The sequence below is a fragment of the Chiloscyllium punctatum genome, chromosome 19 (assembly GCF_047496795.1).
Source record: "Chiloscyllium punctatum isolate Juve2018m chromosome 19, sChiPun1.3, whole genome shotgun sequence".
Taxonomy (NCBI): Eukaryota; Metazoa; Chordata; class Chondrichthyes; order Orectolobiformes; family Hemiscylliidae; genus Chiloscyllium; species Chiloscyllium punctatum.
The window spans coordinates 93127326-93144604 of record NC_092757.1 but is presented as its reverse complement, the minus strand read 5'-3'; the positions used below and the strand labels follow the sequence as shown (position 1 = coordinate 93144604).

General features: G+C 47.3%; 1 protein-coding gene across 1 annotated transcript; it reads left to right on the top strand.

The window, feature by feature from the left end:
* Positions 1 to 12180: 12180 nt before the first annotated feature.
* On the top strand, positions 12181 to 16864 carry LOC140491630 (tRNA uridine(34) hydroxylase-like). Its single transcript, XM_072590088.1, has 3 exons — positions 12181 to 12407; positions 15344 to 15452; positions 16390 to 16864. Exons 1-3 carry the CDS (start codon positions 12297 to 12299, stop codon positions 16656 to 16658), a joined length of 489 nt encoding a protein of 162 aa, XP_072446189.1. The 5' UTR covers positions 12181 to 12296; the 3' UTR covers positions 16659 to 16864.
* Positions 16865 to 17279: the final 415 nt, after the last annotated feature.

Genomic DNA, 17279 nt, shown 5'->3' with positions numbered 1-17279 from the left:
CCAATGGACAGCAGGCAGATGGGTGTTTCTATCTCAAACAGGTCGTCTCTTTTCCTGCACTTTTTAATTTCAAAAATATATTTAAATTATAAGAGATCTTTATATACATACATAGTCACCGATGAAGGTTGGTCTGAACAGGAGAACATTTCTTCTTTATACACGGTTGTATTGACACCGGATGTGATGAAGCATCATCTGGACTGGAAACGTTAGCTTGCTCTCTCTCCATGGATGTTACCTGACCTGCTGTGATCTCCAGCATTTGATGTTTTCAGCACTATATTTACAGATACTGGGAGAGTCTGCCATCTGAATCAATGACCTTCCATCCATCAGAAGGTCCGAAGTGGGGATGTTCGCTGGTGATTACACAATGTTCAGCACCGTTCCTAACTCCTCAGGTACTGAAGCAGTCCATGTTCAAATGCAACAAGATCTGCACAATATCCAGGTTTGGGCTGGCAAGTGGCAAGTAACATTCATGCCACACAAATGCCAGGCTGTGACCATTGTCAACAAGGTGGGCTTGATGGCATTATCCCAGGAATCTATTCCAGGATACTGTGGTGGCAAGGGAGGAGATTTCTTGGCATTGAGAGAGAGCTTTGTGTCCTCTTTAGCTACGGGAGAGATCCCAGAAGACTCCAGAATAGCCAATATTGTTCTTTTGTGTAAGAAGATGTGACAGTGCTGCTCCTATAACAAGGTTGTGTCGTCCTTGCCTTTTCTTTCAGAGAAGTTGTAATAGCAGCAATTCCAAGCAGTGCAGATTTGAAGGGTTTTAGGGCCAGTTTGATAATAGCTGACAGATACTGCCTCAGGTGGAAGGCTTTCAAATAAAACACAACACTCGTTCAATGAAAGAGGAGTGGCCAGTTCTCCCAGCTCAGCTTTTCTCTGGTTTGGTTTTGGTTTGGGTTTAAGCCACCAGTCAGTCGTGAAGCTGCTGGACCTAGAGAAGCAGCTCCATGCTGCTCCTCCCTCTCTCTGACATCCCTCCTGTACCACCCTGGCTTGGATTGTACCTTTTGTGCCAAGGGATGTTTATGGGGATTGTTGCGAGTATTTGGAACAGCATCATTAAAGGATGATCTGTTGGGTTTTCAGAGAGGTTAAGTTATTCTCTATTCTGTTCTCTTGTGTTTGTGTTTCATTCAGTAATCTTGTAAACGAATTCTGTTTTGTTTAAAACTAAGTGGTTTGACCAGCTGCATCCCTCCTGGAATATCCACTCTACACCTGCTTAAAACACTGAGCAAAGTTAGACTCCAGGCTACTTCCCTGAGATGGTTTGAGGGGGTCTAGCCTGGTCCACACCAGACAGGAGGATCTTTGCAGGATTTATTCTGCGGTTCCAAATTGGGGTTTAGAGTTGTTGGATTCTAAGGCAGCGACTGGTAGGTGTTAGTGTCTTTTATTCCAGGTGTTAAATTCGGTTAATGTGAGTGGTGCTTGGGATAGTAACGACTCTTTCAGTCACCAAGAGTTTTCTGGGGGTGACCTTGGGGGTTTTTACAAAAGGTGGTTAAGGCCAAGCTGCAGGAATGAGCAGACAAGCTGGGGTTGGAGCTACCTCCTTCCGTGGGGAAAGGAGAGATAATGACAGCAATAGCTCAACATTTACATTTGCTGGAAATGCCATCAGTATCTTTCGAGATGAATAAAACTCAATTACAAATGAAGCAGCTTGAAGTAGAGGCAAAAGACAAGGGATTACAATTAAAACCAGCAAAGAGAGAAAAAGAGAGTTTGAACTTTGCAAATTGATCCTTAGACAGGAAGGTCAGCTTAAAAGGATGGAACTGAAGGCTGAAGGTAAGCTGAGTGAGCGAGGCAGTGAGGATGAGCAAACCCATGGTCATCAAAGGGAGCATTGCCTACCTTTGATAAGAAGAATGTGGAAGCCTTTTTCATCTCATTTGAAAAAGTGGCTAAACAAACGCTGTGGCCAGTGACCATGTGGGTTTTGTTAACCCATACAAAACTTGTAGGTAGAGCTAGTGAAGTATTCGCATCTCTATCAGAGGGAGGTATCTGGGTGTGTGAGGGGGTGAAGGAAGCCATCTTAAGGGCGTATCAGCGTGGGCCAGGTACCTCCAGGCAACATTTCAGGAATCTAAGGAGGGACCTTAGTCAAAGCTGCACAGAGTTTGAAAGGATCAAAGTAATTTTGATTGGTGGATAAGAACTTTAAAAATAGAACAAACCTATGATGCTCTTAGAGAGACAATTGTTTTGGAGGAGTTCAAAGATTCACTTCCTGAAGTAGTGAGAATTCATGTGGAAGAGCAGAGAGTTAAAATGACAAGATAAGCAGCTGAAATGGTTGATGGTTATGAGTTGGTCCATAAACACAGTTTGGCTTCCAAAATCAATTTCAATCTGTGAGGGATAGGGACTGGGGAATAGAGAAATCCTCACCTGGAAAGAGAAAGGTAAATCTCAGTGTAGATCATGAGGAGAACCTACCACAGGGGAAAAAGGAAACGCTTGAAGGGGATAGAGAAGTTAAAAAGCTCTGAAATCTTTCACTGCAATAAAGTAGGCCACATGAAATCACAGTGTTGGTGGGTTAGGAGAAGCCAGATGTAGAGAAACAGGACAAGCCAGTGAATTTTGTTGGAGTGAAAAGCACAATGGAAGCTAGAAAGCTGCACCAGAATGTACAAGCTGGTCAGAGGTTGGTTAAGGAGGAAGTGCCAGATCTTCTTAAACCATATACCTGCAAAGGTAAAGTTTACTCGCATATGCCGGGAGCAGCAGGTAGAGAGGTTTGGATATTAAGAGACACAGGATCCTCTCAAACTTTGATGTTAAAAGATGAGGAGATATGTACCTCTGAAGGACAATTGCCAGAAAAGGTACTAGTAATGGGAATTTACTGTGAGACAAGAAGTGCTCAATTATGTAGTGTGAGGTTAGAGTGTCCAGTGAAGAGTAGAGAAGTCATGGTAGGAGTACTGGACAATCTCTCAGCTCCAGGAACACAATTTGTCCTTGTTAATGATATAGCTGGTTCGCAGGTTGGAGTGCTGCCTACTGTGGTTGAAAAGCCAATGAGCACTCAGGCAACTGAACTATTGCAGGAAACATATCCTGGAATCTTTTCCTGACTGTGTGGTAATGAGGTCACAAAGTCACCAGCTGAAACAGGGGAGATCAAAGAGTATAGAGAAGAATGTTGAAGTGGAATTAGCAGAGACCCTGTTTGATCAGATGGTGAGGACAAACCAGGGGCAGATAGATGACACAGCAGACATCTTTAGCTCAGATAAATTAACCGAGTTACAGCAGAAAGATTCGTTTCCCTACAGTATGGAAACAGGCCCTTCGGCCCAACAAGTCCACACCGACCCTCCAAAGAGTAACCCACCCAGACCCATTTCCCTCCGACTAATGCACCTAACACGACGGATAATTTAGCATGGCCAATTCACCTGACCTGCACATCTTTGGACTATGGGAGGAAACCCACACAGACACGGGGAGAATGTGCAAACTCCACACAGACAGTCGCCCAAGGCTAGAATCGAACCCGGGTCCCTGGTGCTGTGAGGCAGCAGGGCTAACCACTGAGCCACTGTGCCGCCCCACAAGATGAAAACTTAAAGCAAGTGTATCAAAAGGCATACACAAAAAAATAATCCGAATGTATCCCTGAATGTTATTACCTTAAAAATGATGCCTTAATGAGGAAATGGAGACCATCACATATTCAGAAAGATGAGAAATGGGCAGAGATTCATCAAGTCAGATGATTAGAGGGTGGCAAATGTTCCCTTGTTCAAGAAAAGGAATAGGAATAATCCTGGGAATTACAGACCAGTCAGTCTCTCATCAGTTTTGAGCACAGTATTGGAGATGATTCTGAGAGACAGGATTTATGATTACTTGGAAAACCATAGTTGATTAGAGATAGTCAGCATGGATTTGTCAGGGGCAGGTCATGCCGCACAGACTTTATTGAATTCTTTGAGGATGTGACAAAACCCATTGATGGAAGTAGAGCAGTGGATGTGGTGTCCATGGATTTCAGCAAGGCATTTGATAAGGTTCCTCATGGTAGGCTCATTCAGAAAGTAAGGAAGCATGGGATACAGGGAAGTCTGTCTGTCTGGATACAGAATTGGCTGGCCCATAGAAGACAGAGGGTCATCGTAAATGGAAAGTATTCAGCCTGGAGCTCGATGACCAGTGGTGTTCCGCAGGGATCGGTTTTGGGATCTCTGCTCGTTTGTGATTTTTATAAATGACTTGGATGAGAAAGTGGAGGATGGGTTAGAAAGTTTGCTGATGACAGGAAGGTTGGTGGAGTTGTGGATAGTGTGGAAGGCTGTTGTGAGGTGCAATGGAACACTGACAGGATGCAGAACTGGGCTGATAAGTGGCAGATGGAGTTCAACCTGGAAAAGTGTGAAGTGATTCACTTTGGAAGGTCGAATATGAATACAGAATACATGGTTAAAGGCAGGATTCTTGGCAGTGTGGGGGAACAGAGGGATCTTGGGATCCATGTCCATACATCCCTCAAAGTTGCCACCCAAGTTGATAGGACTATTAGGAAAGCATATGGTGTGTTGGCTTTCATTAGCAGCGGGATTGAGTTTAAGAGCCGTGAGGTTATGCTGCAGCTCTATAGAGCCCTGATTAGACCAATCTTGGAATATTGTGTTCTGTTCTGGGCACCCCATCATAGGAAGGATGTGGAAGCTTTAGAGAGGGTGCAGAGGAGATTTACCGGGATGCTGTCTGGACTGAAGGGCATGTCTGAGGAAGAAAGGTGGAGGGAGCTAGGGCTTTTCTCATTGGAGTGAGGAAGGATGAGAGGTGACTTGATGGAGGTGTACAAGATGGTGAGAGGCATAGACAGGGTGGATAGACAGAGACTTTTTCCCAGGGTGGAAATGGCTATCACAGGGGGTATAATTTTAAGGTGATTGGAGGAAGATTATGGGGAGATGTCAGAGGTAGGTTCATTACACAGAGAGTGGTGGGTGTGTGGAATGCACTGCCAGCAGTGGGAGTAGAGTCAGAGACATTGGGGGCATTTGGATAGGCACATGGATGATAATACAATGAAGGGGATGTGGGTTAGTCTGATCTTAGAGTAGGATAAAAGGCCAGCACAACATTGATGGCCGAAGGGTCTGTACAGTTCAATGTTCGATGTTCTATTCTAAGTCGTATTGCCAGTGGGTTATAGAATGGAAGTGTTGTGGGTAGCACATGAGCTACCACTAGGGGTCGTTTAGGGGTTAGGAAAACTCAGGCTAAAATACAAAAATATTTTTACTGGCCTGGACTGTACAAAGATGGGGCTGAATTTTGCCGGACGTGTCATACACGTCAGGTAATTGGAAAACCACAGGCAGTGATAAAACCTGCACTTTTAATGCCTTTCCTGCATTTGAGGAACCTTTTACAAGAGTCTTAATTGATTGTGTAGGATCCTACCTAAAACCAAAAGTCGGAATCAGTATTTGTGAACATTAATGGTTGTGTCAACTAGATTCCCAGAGGCCGTGCCATTACACAATAGCACAGCTAAAAGGAATACAGAGGAATTACTCAAACTTTTCACTAGATATAGAATACTGACAGAGATACAATCAGATCAAGGGTCAAACTTCACATCAAAACTATTCAAGGAAGTCATGGACAGTTTAGGAATAAAGCAATTCAAACCTACCGCGTACCATCCAGAATCACAAGGAGGGCCAGAAAAAGGGGGCATCAGACATTAAAGACCACGTTGACGGCTTATAGAAGCAGGAGAATCACCGTTTCAGAAATAAGCCCTTCATTAGGAATATCCACCTTCTCCCCCACCTTCATCTACTGATTGCATTCCCAGCTACCTTCCCCCCCCCCCCCCCCCCCCCTCCCATTTATCTCTCAGCCCCGGTTCACAAGCCTCATCCCTGATGAAGGGCTTATGCCCAAAACGTTGATATTTCCTGCTCCTCGGATGCAGCCTGACCTGCTGAGCTTTTCCAGCACTACATTCCAAATACCAAATACGGTCCACTTGAAGTCGTTTTTGGACATAAAGTGAGAGGACCAGTAAAGTTGATTAAGGAGAAATTGGTAAGTCAGAATTCAGAGGTAACATATTTGGACTATGTGTCAATTTTTGGGAATGATTGAGTAGAGCGGGCAGGTTGGCAGGACAGCATTTAAAAATATCACAGCACACAATGAAACAGGAAGCAGACAAGAAATCCAAAATTCACAATTTTGCGATTGGGGATAAGGTGTTATTGTTACTTCCAGTGACAGGCGGACCTTTAAAAGCAAGGTTTAGTGGACCTTATCAAGTCAAAAGGAAATTGAGTGAGGTGAACTATTTGATAGGGACTCTAGACAGAAAGAAATCCTGCAGTGTGTGTCATGTGAAAATGCTCAAAAGGTATTTTGACAGGGAAGGGAAGCCAAAGGGGATTGTGTTATTGATTACAGCACAGAGTGAAGAACCACGTTCAGATTCCCAATTGGACATTCCTCAAATTAAATTAGACAATGAGGAATTTGTCAAAAGTTGGGATGAATTATTGAGTTACCTTCTGGAGGAAAATCTCAATGCCGTGAAAGAGTTATTACTGTCACATGGGAAGATATGTGGAAATAAGCTGGGACGTACTGACCTAATTATGCATGATGGAGACTTAGGAGATGCTGTTCCAATTAAGCAACATCCTTATAGGCATAACCCTCTAAAGGTGCACAGGTTCAAAAGGAGATTGAATGCATGCTCCAAGATGACATAACTGAAGTAAGTTACAGTGACTGGAGCTCACTCATAGTCATGGTGCCAAAGCCACATGGTACCCAACAGTTATGTGTGGACTATCGCAAAGTCAGTGCAGTTACAAAAACTGATACATATCCAATTCTGCACTTGGAAGAGTGTGTTAAAAAGATGAGACAAGTAACTTATATTTCTAAGTTGGACTTGCTCAGAGGCTACTGGCAGCTACCTTCGTCAGAAAGAGCAAAAGCAGTCTTGGCTTTTATAATGCTGAATGGACTGTATTGGTTTAAAGTCATGCCATTTGGTATGAAGAATTAACCAGCCCCATTTCAGAGAGTAACCAGTAAGGTCATTACTGGATTACCCAATTGTGTAGTTTATATCGATGAGCTGGTGATTTTTAGTCACACATGGAAGGAACATTGGCAACATTTGTCAGACTTGTTTGATTGACTTCGGAAGGCAGGTTTGGTGATAAACCTGGCTAAAAGTGGATTTGCCAAAGCCCAAGTCACCTTCCTGGACCATGTTATCGGACACAGACTAATGATCCCACAGGATGTAAAAAACAAAAGGTAATTGGGGAGTTTCTCACACCATCGACAAAAAGAGCAGTACTACAGTTCCTGGGATTGAGTGGATTTGATCGAAAACTCATACCAAATGTTAGCAGTGTGGCTGCTCCACTTACTGAATTGCTAAAGAAAAGCAAGAAGTTGAACAGCGGATTGTCAGAAGGCATTTGCCAGCCTGAAAGCTGTGTTACCCACTGCCCCAGTATTAGCCATGCCTAATTACACAAAACTATTCTCGGTATCTATCGATGCCAGTGATGTGGGTGTCGGTGCAGTTTTCTTGCAGGAAGACAACGAGAAGATAAAAAAGGCCTATCGGGCATTGCTCCAGGAAGTTGAACATTCATCAGCTGAAATACTCCATGGTTGAGAAGGCGGCTTTGAGCTTGGTGTTGCAACATTTCAGTGTTTATCATATACACCGATCATCACCCATTGAGGTTTGTAGAGAAATTTAAGGATAAAAATTCCAGACTGTTTAGATGGAGCTTGTTGTTACAGCCATTCAGTTTGAAAATTGTGCATGTGGCAGGATGAGAAAATGTAATTGCTGATGCATTGTTGAGACACGAATGAGAAACATTAGCGATCAGTGGCAGGAGTACAACAGACTGAAACAGAACATAGTGGTGCATGTTTGCATGATTATTGTCAATGTAATGTATATAGGGGCTGTAGTGAACTAACAATTTAGGATTATGGTTTTTTTTAAATGAAGCCAACTTTGAATATCGATGGTTTTTTTTTAAGGGAGGAGGTGTAACGATGCTGCTCCTTTAACAAAGTTATACTGTCCTTGGGGTTTATTTTCAGGCAGGTTGTCAATAACACAGACTCCAAAAAGTCTAGGGTGTGAGTTTTTAGGGTCAATTTGATTATATCTAACAGATACTGCCCCAGGCAGAAGGCATTCAAGTTTAAAAAGAACACTTACACAATGAAAGGGGAGGGAGCCCAGTTTTTTCTCTGGTTTGGTTGGGGTTTAGCAGGTAGTGAGGAAACAGCTGCTGGACCCAAAGAAGCTGATTCTCCCTCTCTCTAACTTCGCTCCTGTCAGACCCTGGGTTGGAATTTATCTCCTGTGCCAAAGGGTGTTTATGGGGATTGTTGCAAGTATTTGTAACATCATCATTAAGGTGGAATAATCTGTTGGGTTTTCAGATAGGTTAGGTTATTCTATATTCTGTCTTCTTTTGTGTATCATTGGGTAATCTTGGAAATAAATTGTTTTGTTTAAAATGAAGTGGTTTGATCAGATGAATCTCTCCTTGAATATCCGTGTTACACCTGCTTTAAACAACTCGCAAAGTTAGGGTCTGGGCTACCTTGTTGAAATGTTTTGAGGGGTTCAGGCCTGGTCCATAACATAGGACAACAGGAATAATCCAGGAAATGAAAGGATGGACAGGTATACGTCAGTGGTAGAGAAATTATTGGAGAAAATCCTTAGGGACAGGATTTACTTGCATTAGGGTCAGTCAGCACAGCTGTGTGCAGGGGACATCTTGTCTCACAAACGTGATTGAGTTTTTTCAGGAAGTGATGAAGATGATTGATGAGGTTGGTGGATGCAGTCTACGTTGACATTATTAAAGCATTTGACAAGGTCCCTCATAATAGGTTGGTCCAAAAGATTAAGTCACATGGGATCCCCTGTGAGCTGGGAAGTTGAATACAAGTTGGTTTGGCCGTAGAAGCCAGAGGGTAGTTGTGGAGGGGGGGTGTGCCTGTCTGGAGGGCTGTGTCCAGTGGGGTTCCACAAAAATCAATGCTGGGACCTCTGTTGTTTGTCAAATAAATAAATGATTTGGACGAAAACATAAGTGGTCTGATTAGTAAGTCTGCAGTTGGCACAAAAATGGGTACAGTTGTGGATAGTGAGTAAGATTGTCAAAGGATACAGCAGGATATAAACCAGTTGGAAAATTGAGAAAGGGAGTCTAAACTGGACAAGTGTGAGGGGGAGATATTTTGGGAGGTCAAATGCAAGAGGAAAGTATCCAGTAAATGGCAGGACCCTGCATTGATATTCCGGGGAATCCTGAAGCTCAAATCCATTGCTCCCTGAAAGTGGGAACCCAAGTGGGTAAGGGAGTAAGGAAGACATATGACAGGCTTGCTTTAATTGGTCAGGGCACTGAGGATAAAAGTTGGCAAGTTATGTTGCAGTTGTATACAACTTTAAGAGAAAGTGAGAACTGCAGATGCTGGAGGTCAGAGTCGAGATTGTGTTGCTGGAAAAGCACAGCCGTTCAGTCAGCATCCAAGGAGCAGGAGAATTGATGGTTCGAGCATAGGCCTTTCATCAGGAATGGGGGAGGGCAGTTGACGTGGTGTACATGGACTTCAATCAAGTCTTTGATAAGGTCCCACGTGGTAGGCTGTTGGAGAAAATGCAGAGACATGGGATTGAGGGTGATTTAGCAGTTTGGATCAGAAAGTGTCTTTCTATAAGAAGGTAGCGAGTGGTGGTTGATGGAAAATATTCAGCCTGCAGTCCAGTTACAAGTGGTGTGTCACAAGGATCTGTTTTGTGATCACTGCTGTTTGTCATTTTTATAAATGACTTGGATGCAGGCATAGGTGGCTGGGTTAGTAAGTTTGCAGATGACACTAAAATTGGTGGAGTCGTGGGCATTGTAGGAGAATGTTGCAGGTTGCAGGGGGACTTGGATAAACTGCAGAATTGGGCTGAGAGGTGGCAAATGGAGTTCAATGCAGGTAATTGTGAGGTGATGCACTTTGGGAAGAATAACAGGAAGGCAGGGTACTGGGTCAATGGAAAGATTCTTGGTAGTGTGGATGTACAGAGGGATCTTGATGTCCATGTACATACATCCCTGAAAGTTGCCGCCCAGGTTGATAGTGCTGTTAAGAAGGTATACAGTGTGTTAGGTTTTATCGGTAGAGGGATTGAGTTCCGGAGCTGTAGTGTCATGCTGCAACTGTACAGAGCGCTGGTGCGGCCGCACTTGGAATATTGTATACAGTTCTGGTCACCCCATGACAGGAAGTATGTGGAAGCATTAGAAAAGGCAGAGGAGATTTACCAGGATGTTGCCTGGTCTGGAGGGAAGATCGTACGAGGAAAGGCTGAGAGACTTGGGTCTTTTCTCATTAGAAAGAAGAAGGCTAAGAGGGGATTTGATAGAGACATACAAGATGATCAGAGGATTAGATAGGGTAGACAGAGAGAGTCTTTTTCCTAGGATGATGACGTCAGCTTGTACGAGGGGGCATAGCTATAAATTGAGGGGTGATAGATTTAAGACAGATGTCAGAGGCAGGTTCTTTACTCAGAGAGTGGTAAGGGTGTGGAATGCCCTCCCTGCTGATGTAGTCACATTAGGGAGATTTAAACACTCCTTGGATATGCATATGGATGATGATGGGATAGTGGAGGGGGGTGGGCTTAGATTAGTTCACAGCTCGGTGTAACACCGAGGGCCGAAGGGCCTGTTCTGCACTGTACTGTTCTTTGCTTTATGTATTATGTTCCTTCAGGTGGGGGTCGGGTGGTTAGGGAGCGGTGAAGGAGGAGGCCCAGGATGTCCTTCGTGGAGTGGGAGGGGGAGTTGAAGTGTTTGGCCACAGGGCAGTGGGATTTCTTTGTGCGTGTGTCCTAGAGATGTTCTCTGAAACGTTCCACAAGTTGGCGTCCTGTCTCCCCAATGTAGAGGAGACCACACAGAGAACAATGCACACAGTAGACGAGGTGTGTGGAAGTGCAGGTAAATCTGTCAGATGTGGAAGGGTCCTTTGGGTCCTTGGACAGAGATGTGGGTGCAGGTTTTACACCTCTTGTAGTGGCAAGGGAAGGTGCCGGGAGTGGAGGGTGGATATTTAGGGAGGGGGTGGGTGGGGAGTCATGGAGGGAGTGGTCTCTGCAGGATTCTGAAAGCGGTCGGGAGGGCAATATCAAGTGGCGCACCCTCAGCACTGATCCTTCGACAGTGCAGCACTCCCTCAGCACTGACCCTCCGACAGCACGGCACTCCCTCAGTACTGATCCTTCGACAGTGCAGCACTCCCTCAGCACTGACCCTCCGACAGCACGGCACTCCCTCAGTACTGATCCTTCGACAGTGCAGCACTCCCTCAGCGCTGACCCTCCGACAGCACGGCACTCCCTCAGTACTGATCCTTCGACAGTGCAGCACTCCCTCAGCGCTGACCCTCCGACAGCACGGCACTCCCTCAGTACTGATCCTTCGACAGTGCAGCACTCCCTCAGCACTGACCCTCCGACAGCACGGCACTCCCTCAGTACTGATCCTTTGACAGTGCAGCACTCCCTCAGCACTGACCCTCTGACAGTGCAGCTCTCCCTCAGCACTGACCCCCGACAGTGCAGCACTCCCTCAGTGCTACACTGTGTGTCATTGGTTCCATGACCAACAGTGCCTCACCCATTGGTGGGATCTTGCTGTGCACCGATTCTCTGCAGCCTCGCCTGTATTTCAGCCCCTCCCCATCATGGTCTCCCAGCTCTTTCAGACTCTCGGAGCTGATGAGCCTCCTATTGACCTGAGCCCTGTCCTGGTGCGCAGTGTCCCCTGGACCCTCAGTTGGAGCGGGGGGGGGGGTGTTAATGATGGGAGCCCCCCCTCAGAGACCCCCCTCCCCCAGCCAGTGTTTCCCATTTCACTGGATCTGAGCGAGTCCCTGAGATTCCCAGTCAGTGTGAGCAGGTCAGACCAGGGCCCCATGGGTGTAGGGAGACTCCACACGGAGTGAGCTCCGAGTTAATAACTAACCAGGCAGTTACTGGTTAACCAGGCTGTTACTGTTTAACCAGGCCGTTACTGGTTAACCAGGCCGTTACTGTTTAACCAGGCAGCAGGGATTGGCTGTGCTGACTCTCAGGCTGTAACAGGCTGTGGGGGGAGGTTTGCCCTCCTGTCCCAGAGTTTCCCAGTCTGTCCCCGGGGTGAGAGGGTGGTGGGTATCGAACCAGTGCCTGGGAGATGGAGCCGGTGACTGAGTGGATCCGACACCGGTTCCCCACGGTGGGGAATGTCTGTCCCGGTCAGCTGGAGCAGCTGATGAAGGAGAACCAGCAGGGGGTGCTGCTGCTGGTGAGTGAGGCCTGGCTGAGAGTGCCACTCTGGGCAACTATTCAACTACGGGGGGAATCACAGAGGGCAGTGGTGGTGGGGTGGACGGTGGTGTGAACCTCCTGTTACCCCCTGTGTGAGGGTCTCTGCTCTGGGTGTTTGACATGAGGAGGGTGGGGAAGGAATGGAGCGCCTTGGGAATGCTGGGAGGGATTGTCCTGAGGGAGGACTTTGTAAAGGGCACCTGGAAGGTGGAGGAGAGGGGGGAACGTCAAACCTAGAGAACATTCTGGAATGTAATTGTGACCACAGGAACTTTGAACGGGCTGTTAGTGAGGCAGGAATAAACGCACTGCGGATCTATCAGCTTTCCCATCAGGTCATAGTTTGAACCAGATTAAGTTGGAGCTGCCTGAATTCCTGCAGGAAATTCCAGGCCAGGGTAGGAGGGTTAAAGGATTCCCATCTTCCACTCCCTCAGTTCCCCATTTCCCCTCACTGCCTTAGTTGAACGCTCACTGCTTCCCCCCACACTGTGAGCCATTCCCCTGGCCTGCTCATTCAGGAAAGCCCCCTGCTTCCGGCCTACCTTAATTCAAAAACAAAAATTGCTGGAGAAACTCAGCAGGTCTGTCTGGCAGCCATGCAGAGAAACAGGAGTTAATTAGATTAGATTCCCTACGTTGTGGAAACAGGCCTTTCAGCCCAACAAGCCCACATCGACCCCACGAGGAGTAACCCACCCAGACCCATTTCATTCTGACTAATGCACCAATTTAGCCTGGCCAATCCACCCTGACCTTCACATCTTTGGACTGTGGGAGGAAACCGGAGCACCCGGAGGGAACCCACACAGACACGGGGAGAATGTGCAAACTCCACACAGTCAGTCGCCTGATGCTGGAATTGAACCTGGGACCCTGGTGTTGTGAGGCAGCAATGTTAACCACTGAGCCATCGTACCGCAAAATATTTTGAGTCCAGTGTGACCCTTTGTCTGAACACAGGATTCGAAACAGGAATTTGCCAATCCTGTTCAGTCTCTTCAGTAATTTCTGGTTTTGTTTCAGATTTCCAGCGTCTACACTTCCTTACATTGTTATACTTTCTTTTACACTTCCTGGAGTCACTCATCGATGGGTTAGATCTGTGACTGTCATTGGACACCTTCTCCGAGGGTCATGGGGGGATGGTCAAAGGCAAAGGTCAAGTCACCATATAGTGGACTCTCAGGCTAATTTCTCACTGGGGAGAGAGAGTGTGTGTGTGAGTGTGAGAGAGAGAGAGAGAGAGAGAGATGACTGATGGTGGTTTAACCTGAGGGTCACCGTGCCTCAGGTGAGGGCAGAGGTTGAGAAAGAGAATTCTTTGTGGTTGCCTCAGACAGTGTTGGTTTCACTGTCCGTTACAATCCAGTCCCCAACCAACTCAGAACAAGAAGAGAAATCATCGACAGAATCATAGCTTGTGTTCCCTCAGGTTTCTCAGCAGGACCTGAACGAAGTTTTTATTGAACATCACCCCCTCCCCCCACCCCACCCCCCACCCCCCCCCTCCCCCCCCCCCCCCCCCCCCCCGCCCAGGCTCATGGAATCCATGTGGACAGGCACACAACCCCCAGGTCAAAGAGTGGAATAACTCCTGGGAGTCTTTCCTCTCTGACCCCTGGTGACAAGTGGGCCTCCTACTGGGGTTTGATAGATCGACTGAGAGAACCTGTTTCAGCTGGATAGGCTGAGAATGTCTGTTTGTGGAACTAACCCTTAGTAGGTAATACCTGGGGAGAGGGCTATCACTTTCCTCTCCTCTGTACGGGGCTGAAGGGCCTGCTCAGTTTATGGTAAGAGAAGATGTGGCTCTGGTATGACTGAACAACAGGCACTTGTCTTAACAACAGGGTGTAGACTAGAGGCTTTCGCCCGAAACGTCGATTCCCCTGCTCCTCGGATGCTGCCTGACCTGCTGTGCTTTTCCAGCACCACTCTAATCTAGACTCTGGTTTCCAGCATCTGCAGCCCTTGTTTTTACCTTTATACTTCACAACTGGATGTACCTAGTTTATTGCAATTATATCAATAGGTACCAGTTCCATTGGCTAGTTTCGAGTTTTAGACTCTCAGGGTTAAATGAAGATTTCCAGAATAACATAAAGAGTAGGTTTAAACGGATCTCACTGTGTGTCTCTTGGATAAACGTGTGCTCAGTGCCCAGCTATTCATTACTCAAAATAACAGCAGCAGTTCAGGAAGGTACCGACCACTACCTTCTCCAGGGGCAATTAGGAAAGGGGAATATATGGCCAGCGATGCCCAGGTCCCAGGAATGAGTTAAAGGAAAACTTCATTCCCAGCAGGAGCCAGGGATGACACAGCTGACTGGCACTGGGATGTCACACCCGTGTCCTCTGTCTGAACCAAGACTGCAGGGCATCATCATATTGGACAGAGCCAACTCCATCTCCAACATTAACCCTTTCAGAAGCAGCAGGAGGAGAACTGAACAGTGGGAGTTCGGGGGAATATGTATAATCCAAGCTGGGTTATTCATAGCTCCTCAAACCCAGGGAAATGGGAATGTGGAATCCTCTTCCCAGACATGGTTGACGGAGCTTCCAAGACTGAGGTGGACAGAGTTTTGTTGGGGGCATGGGATTAGGAATGGGGAGAATTTGAAGGAAAAGGAAGAGATTATTGATCTAATTGAATGGTGGACCAGGCTCAAGGGGCTGATTGGCCTCTTGCTGCTGTGATCCTCATTCAGCAGTTCAGCAATACTCCCTCGGGCCTTCACTGACTCTTGTCATGACGCTGCAGAATTCCCGATGAAGCTCACTGGGCTAAGGTACCTGGCTGGGGGCGCAGTGAGGGGGTGAGGGGAGGCAGAGGTGGGGAAGGGTGGGGGAGCTGCTGTATTCCCTGTGGAGCAACAGACAGATCCCAGTGTCCGTGTTTTTTCAGGATGTCCGGAGTATGGCTGAATACGAGGTCAGCCACGTACAGGGAGCCATTCGCATTGACCCAGACACCAGTGACATGGATCATCTTACCAAGGAGCTGGGCCTGGCAGGTAGGGGGCAGTCTAACTCCCATCCCTGGGCTCCTGTCCCCTCTGGTTCTCAGTTGTGTGGACAGGCCTCCAGTCTGGGAGATGGTGAGAGTACACACAGTGTCTGCAGTAAAGAGAGCCTCTTCCCCAACTTCTTAACTCAAAATCTTAAACCTGTCCCCCAAATCCTTGTACAACTATCCATTGGGAAGTTGTTTTCCTGTTCTATGTTGTCTAGATGCATCATAATCTTGTTCATCTTGATCCGATCCCCTTTCAATCTCCTTCATCCTCCAGCCTGACCTTTCACCTTTGTACCCTCCCTCCTCCCTTGACCCTATTCTGGTCAATCTCCTCAAAGACCCTCACATCCCTCCCCGAGGGTCACCAATGAGATCCAATCTATTCCTGGAGTCCCTAGCACACAATATGGGCCGTGTCCCTGCTTATGATCCCCTGCCTTCCTACACCAATCAGAAAGCCAACACACTCATTACCCATTTGGACTCTAACTCCCCATTTTCAAATGGAATGATATATTCTTCAATGTTGCTGGGATTACCCTCTGGGTTTTGTCACAGCTGGAGCCTGGATGTTAAATTCCAATTCCTGGAGACTCTGGGTCAGTCAGGCAGGGCTGGTGAGTTAATCTGTGGTTATCGGCAACTGGACACAACCAGAGCTCAGTAAGACGTCAGCAACATGCCCCTGCCTTTCACTCCTGGTACCAACACTCAAACCGAGGGCCCCAGAGGGATTGCTCATGTCCCTCTCAATATCACGGAGGATGGAAATAAGGGAAGATGTTTGAGAGAACTCATCACCTCAGCCCATCACAGGTAACCAACTACTCCTAACTCCATTAGACTGGCACCTTCCTCATCCCCGAGACTTTGTGTAATGCTCTGCATCTCGTTGTTATCCTGGTTTCAGGCTCTGAATGTAGTGTTTCTTCCAGGTTCGATGGATAAGACAGTGGTGTGTTATTGCACAGCGGGATATCATGGGTCAGAAATGGCTGAGAAGCTGCAGCATTCTTTAACACAAGGTCGTGAGCAGGAGGGACGTGGCTCACCCAAGGTTTATAACCTGGAGGGGGGGCTGGCGAAATGGGCCAATGAGAGGAGGCCCATGGTAGACAGCAAGGAGCAGCCAACCAAAGGCGTTCACCCATACAACAAGGAGTGGGCTTACCTACTCCAGCCAGAGTTCAGGGCCCCTCTCTGAGGCTCCGGGGGTGGGGAGTCTCCCCGATGGAATCCACAGCAGCTCATTTACAACAACACTCAGGGAGGGCTCGCTAGCTGGGGAGAGAGAGCCATCCAGTGGGGAAGGATGGCTACTCGGTTCACGAGCTGTGTCATCCCTCAAACGGAATGAGGGAAACTGTGTCTCAGAATGTTCTCCTGTGATGCTCACAATAAAATAAATATCTCGAGCAAAGCGTCTCTGTAACTAACCATCACAAATGCCCGGTGCATTCACTGCCCCTTCACTAGGGTACAGTCCCACACCCACACTGACCCTCACTGGGGTACAGTCCCCCACACACTGCCCCTCACTGGGGTACAGTCCCACACACACTGACCCTCACTGGGGTACAGTCCCACACACACTGCCCCTCACTGGGGTACAGTCCCACACACACTGACCCTCACTGGGGTACAGTCCCACACACACTGCCCCTCACTGGGGTACAGTCCCACACACACTGACCCTCACTGGGGTACAGTCCCACACACATTCAACCTCACTGGAGTACAGTCCCCCCCACACTGACCCTCACTGGGGTACAGTCCCACACACACACTGACCCTCACTGGGGTACAGTCCCACACACACACTGAC

Excerpts from the sequence above, each read along its gene's own strand:
- LOC140491630 (XM_072590088.1), top strand. The coding sequence starts at position 12,297 with ATGGAGCCGGTGACTGAGTGGATCCGACACCGGTTCCCCACGGTGGGG. Across the intron at positions 12,408-15,343 it reads AGCAGGGGGTGCTGCTGCTG|GATGTCCGGAGTATGGCTGA; the intron begins GTGAGTGAGGCC and ends GTGTTTTTTCAG. Across the intron at positions 15,453-16,389 it reads CAAGGAGCTGGGCCTGGCAG|GTTCGATGGATAAGACAGTG; the intron begins GTAGGGGGCAGT and ends TGTTTCTTCCAG.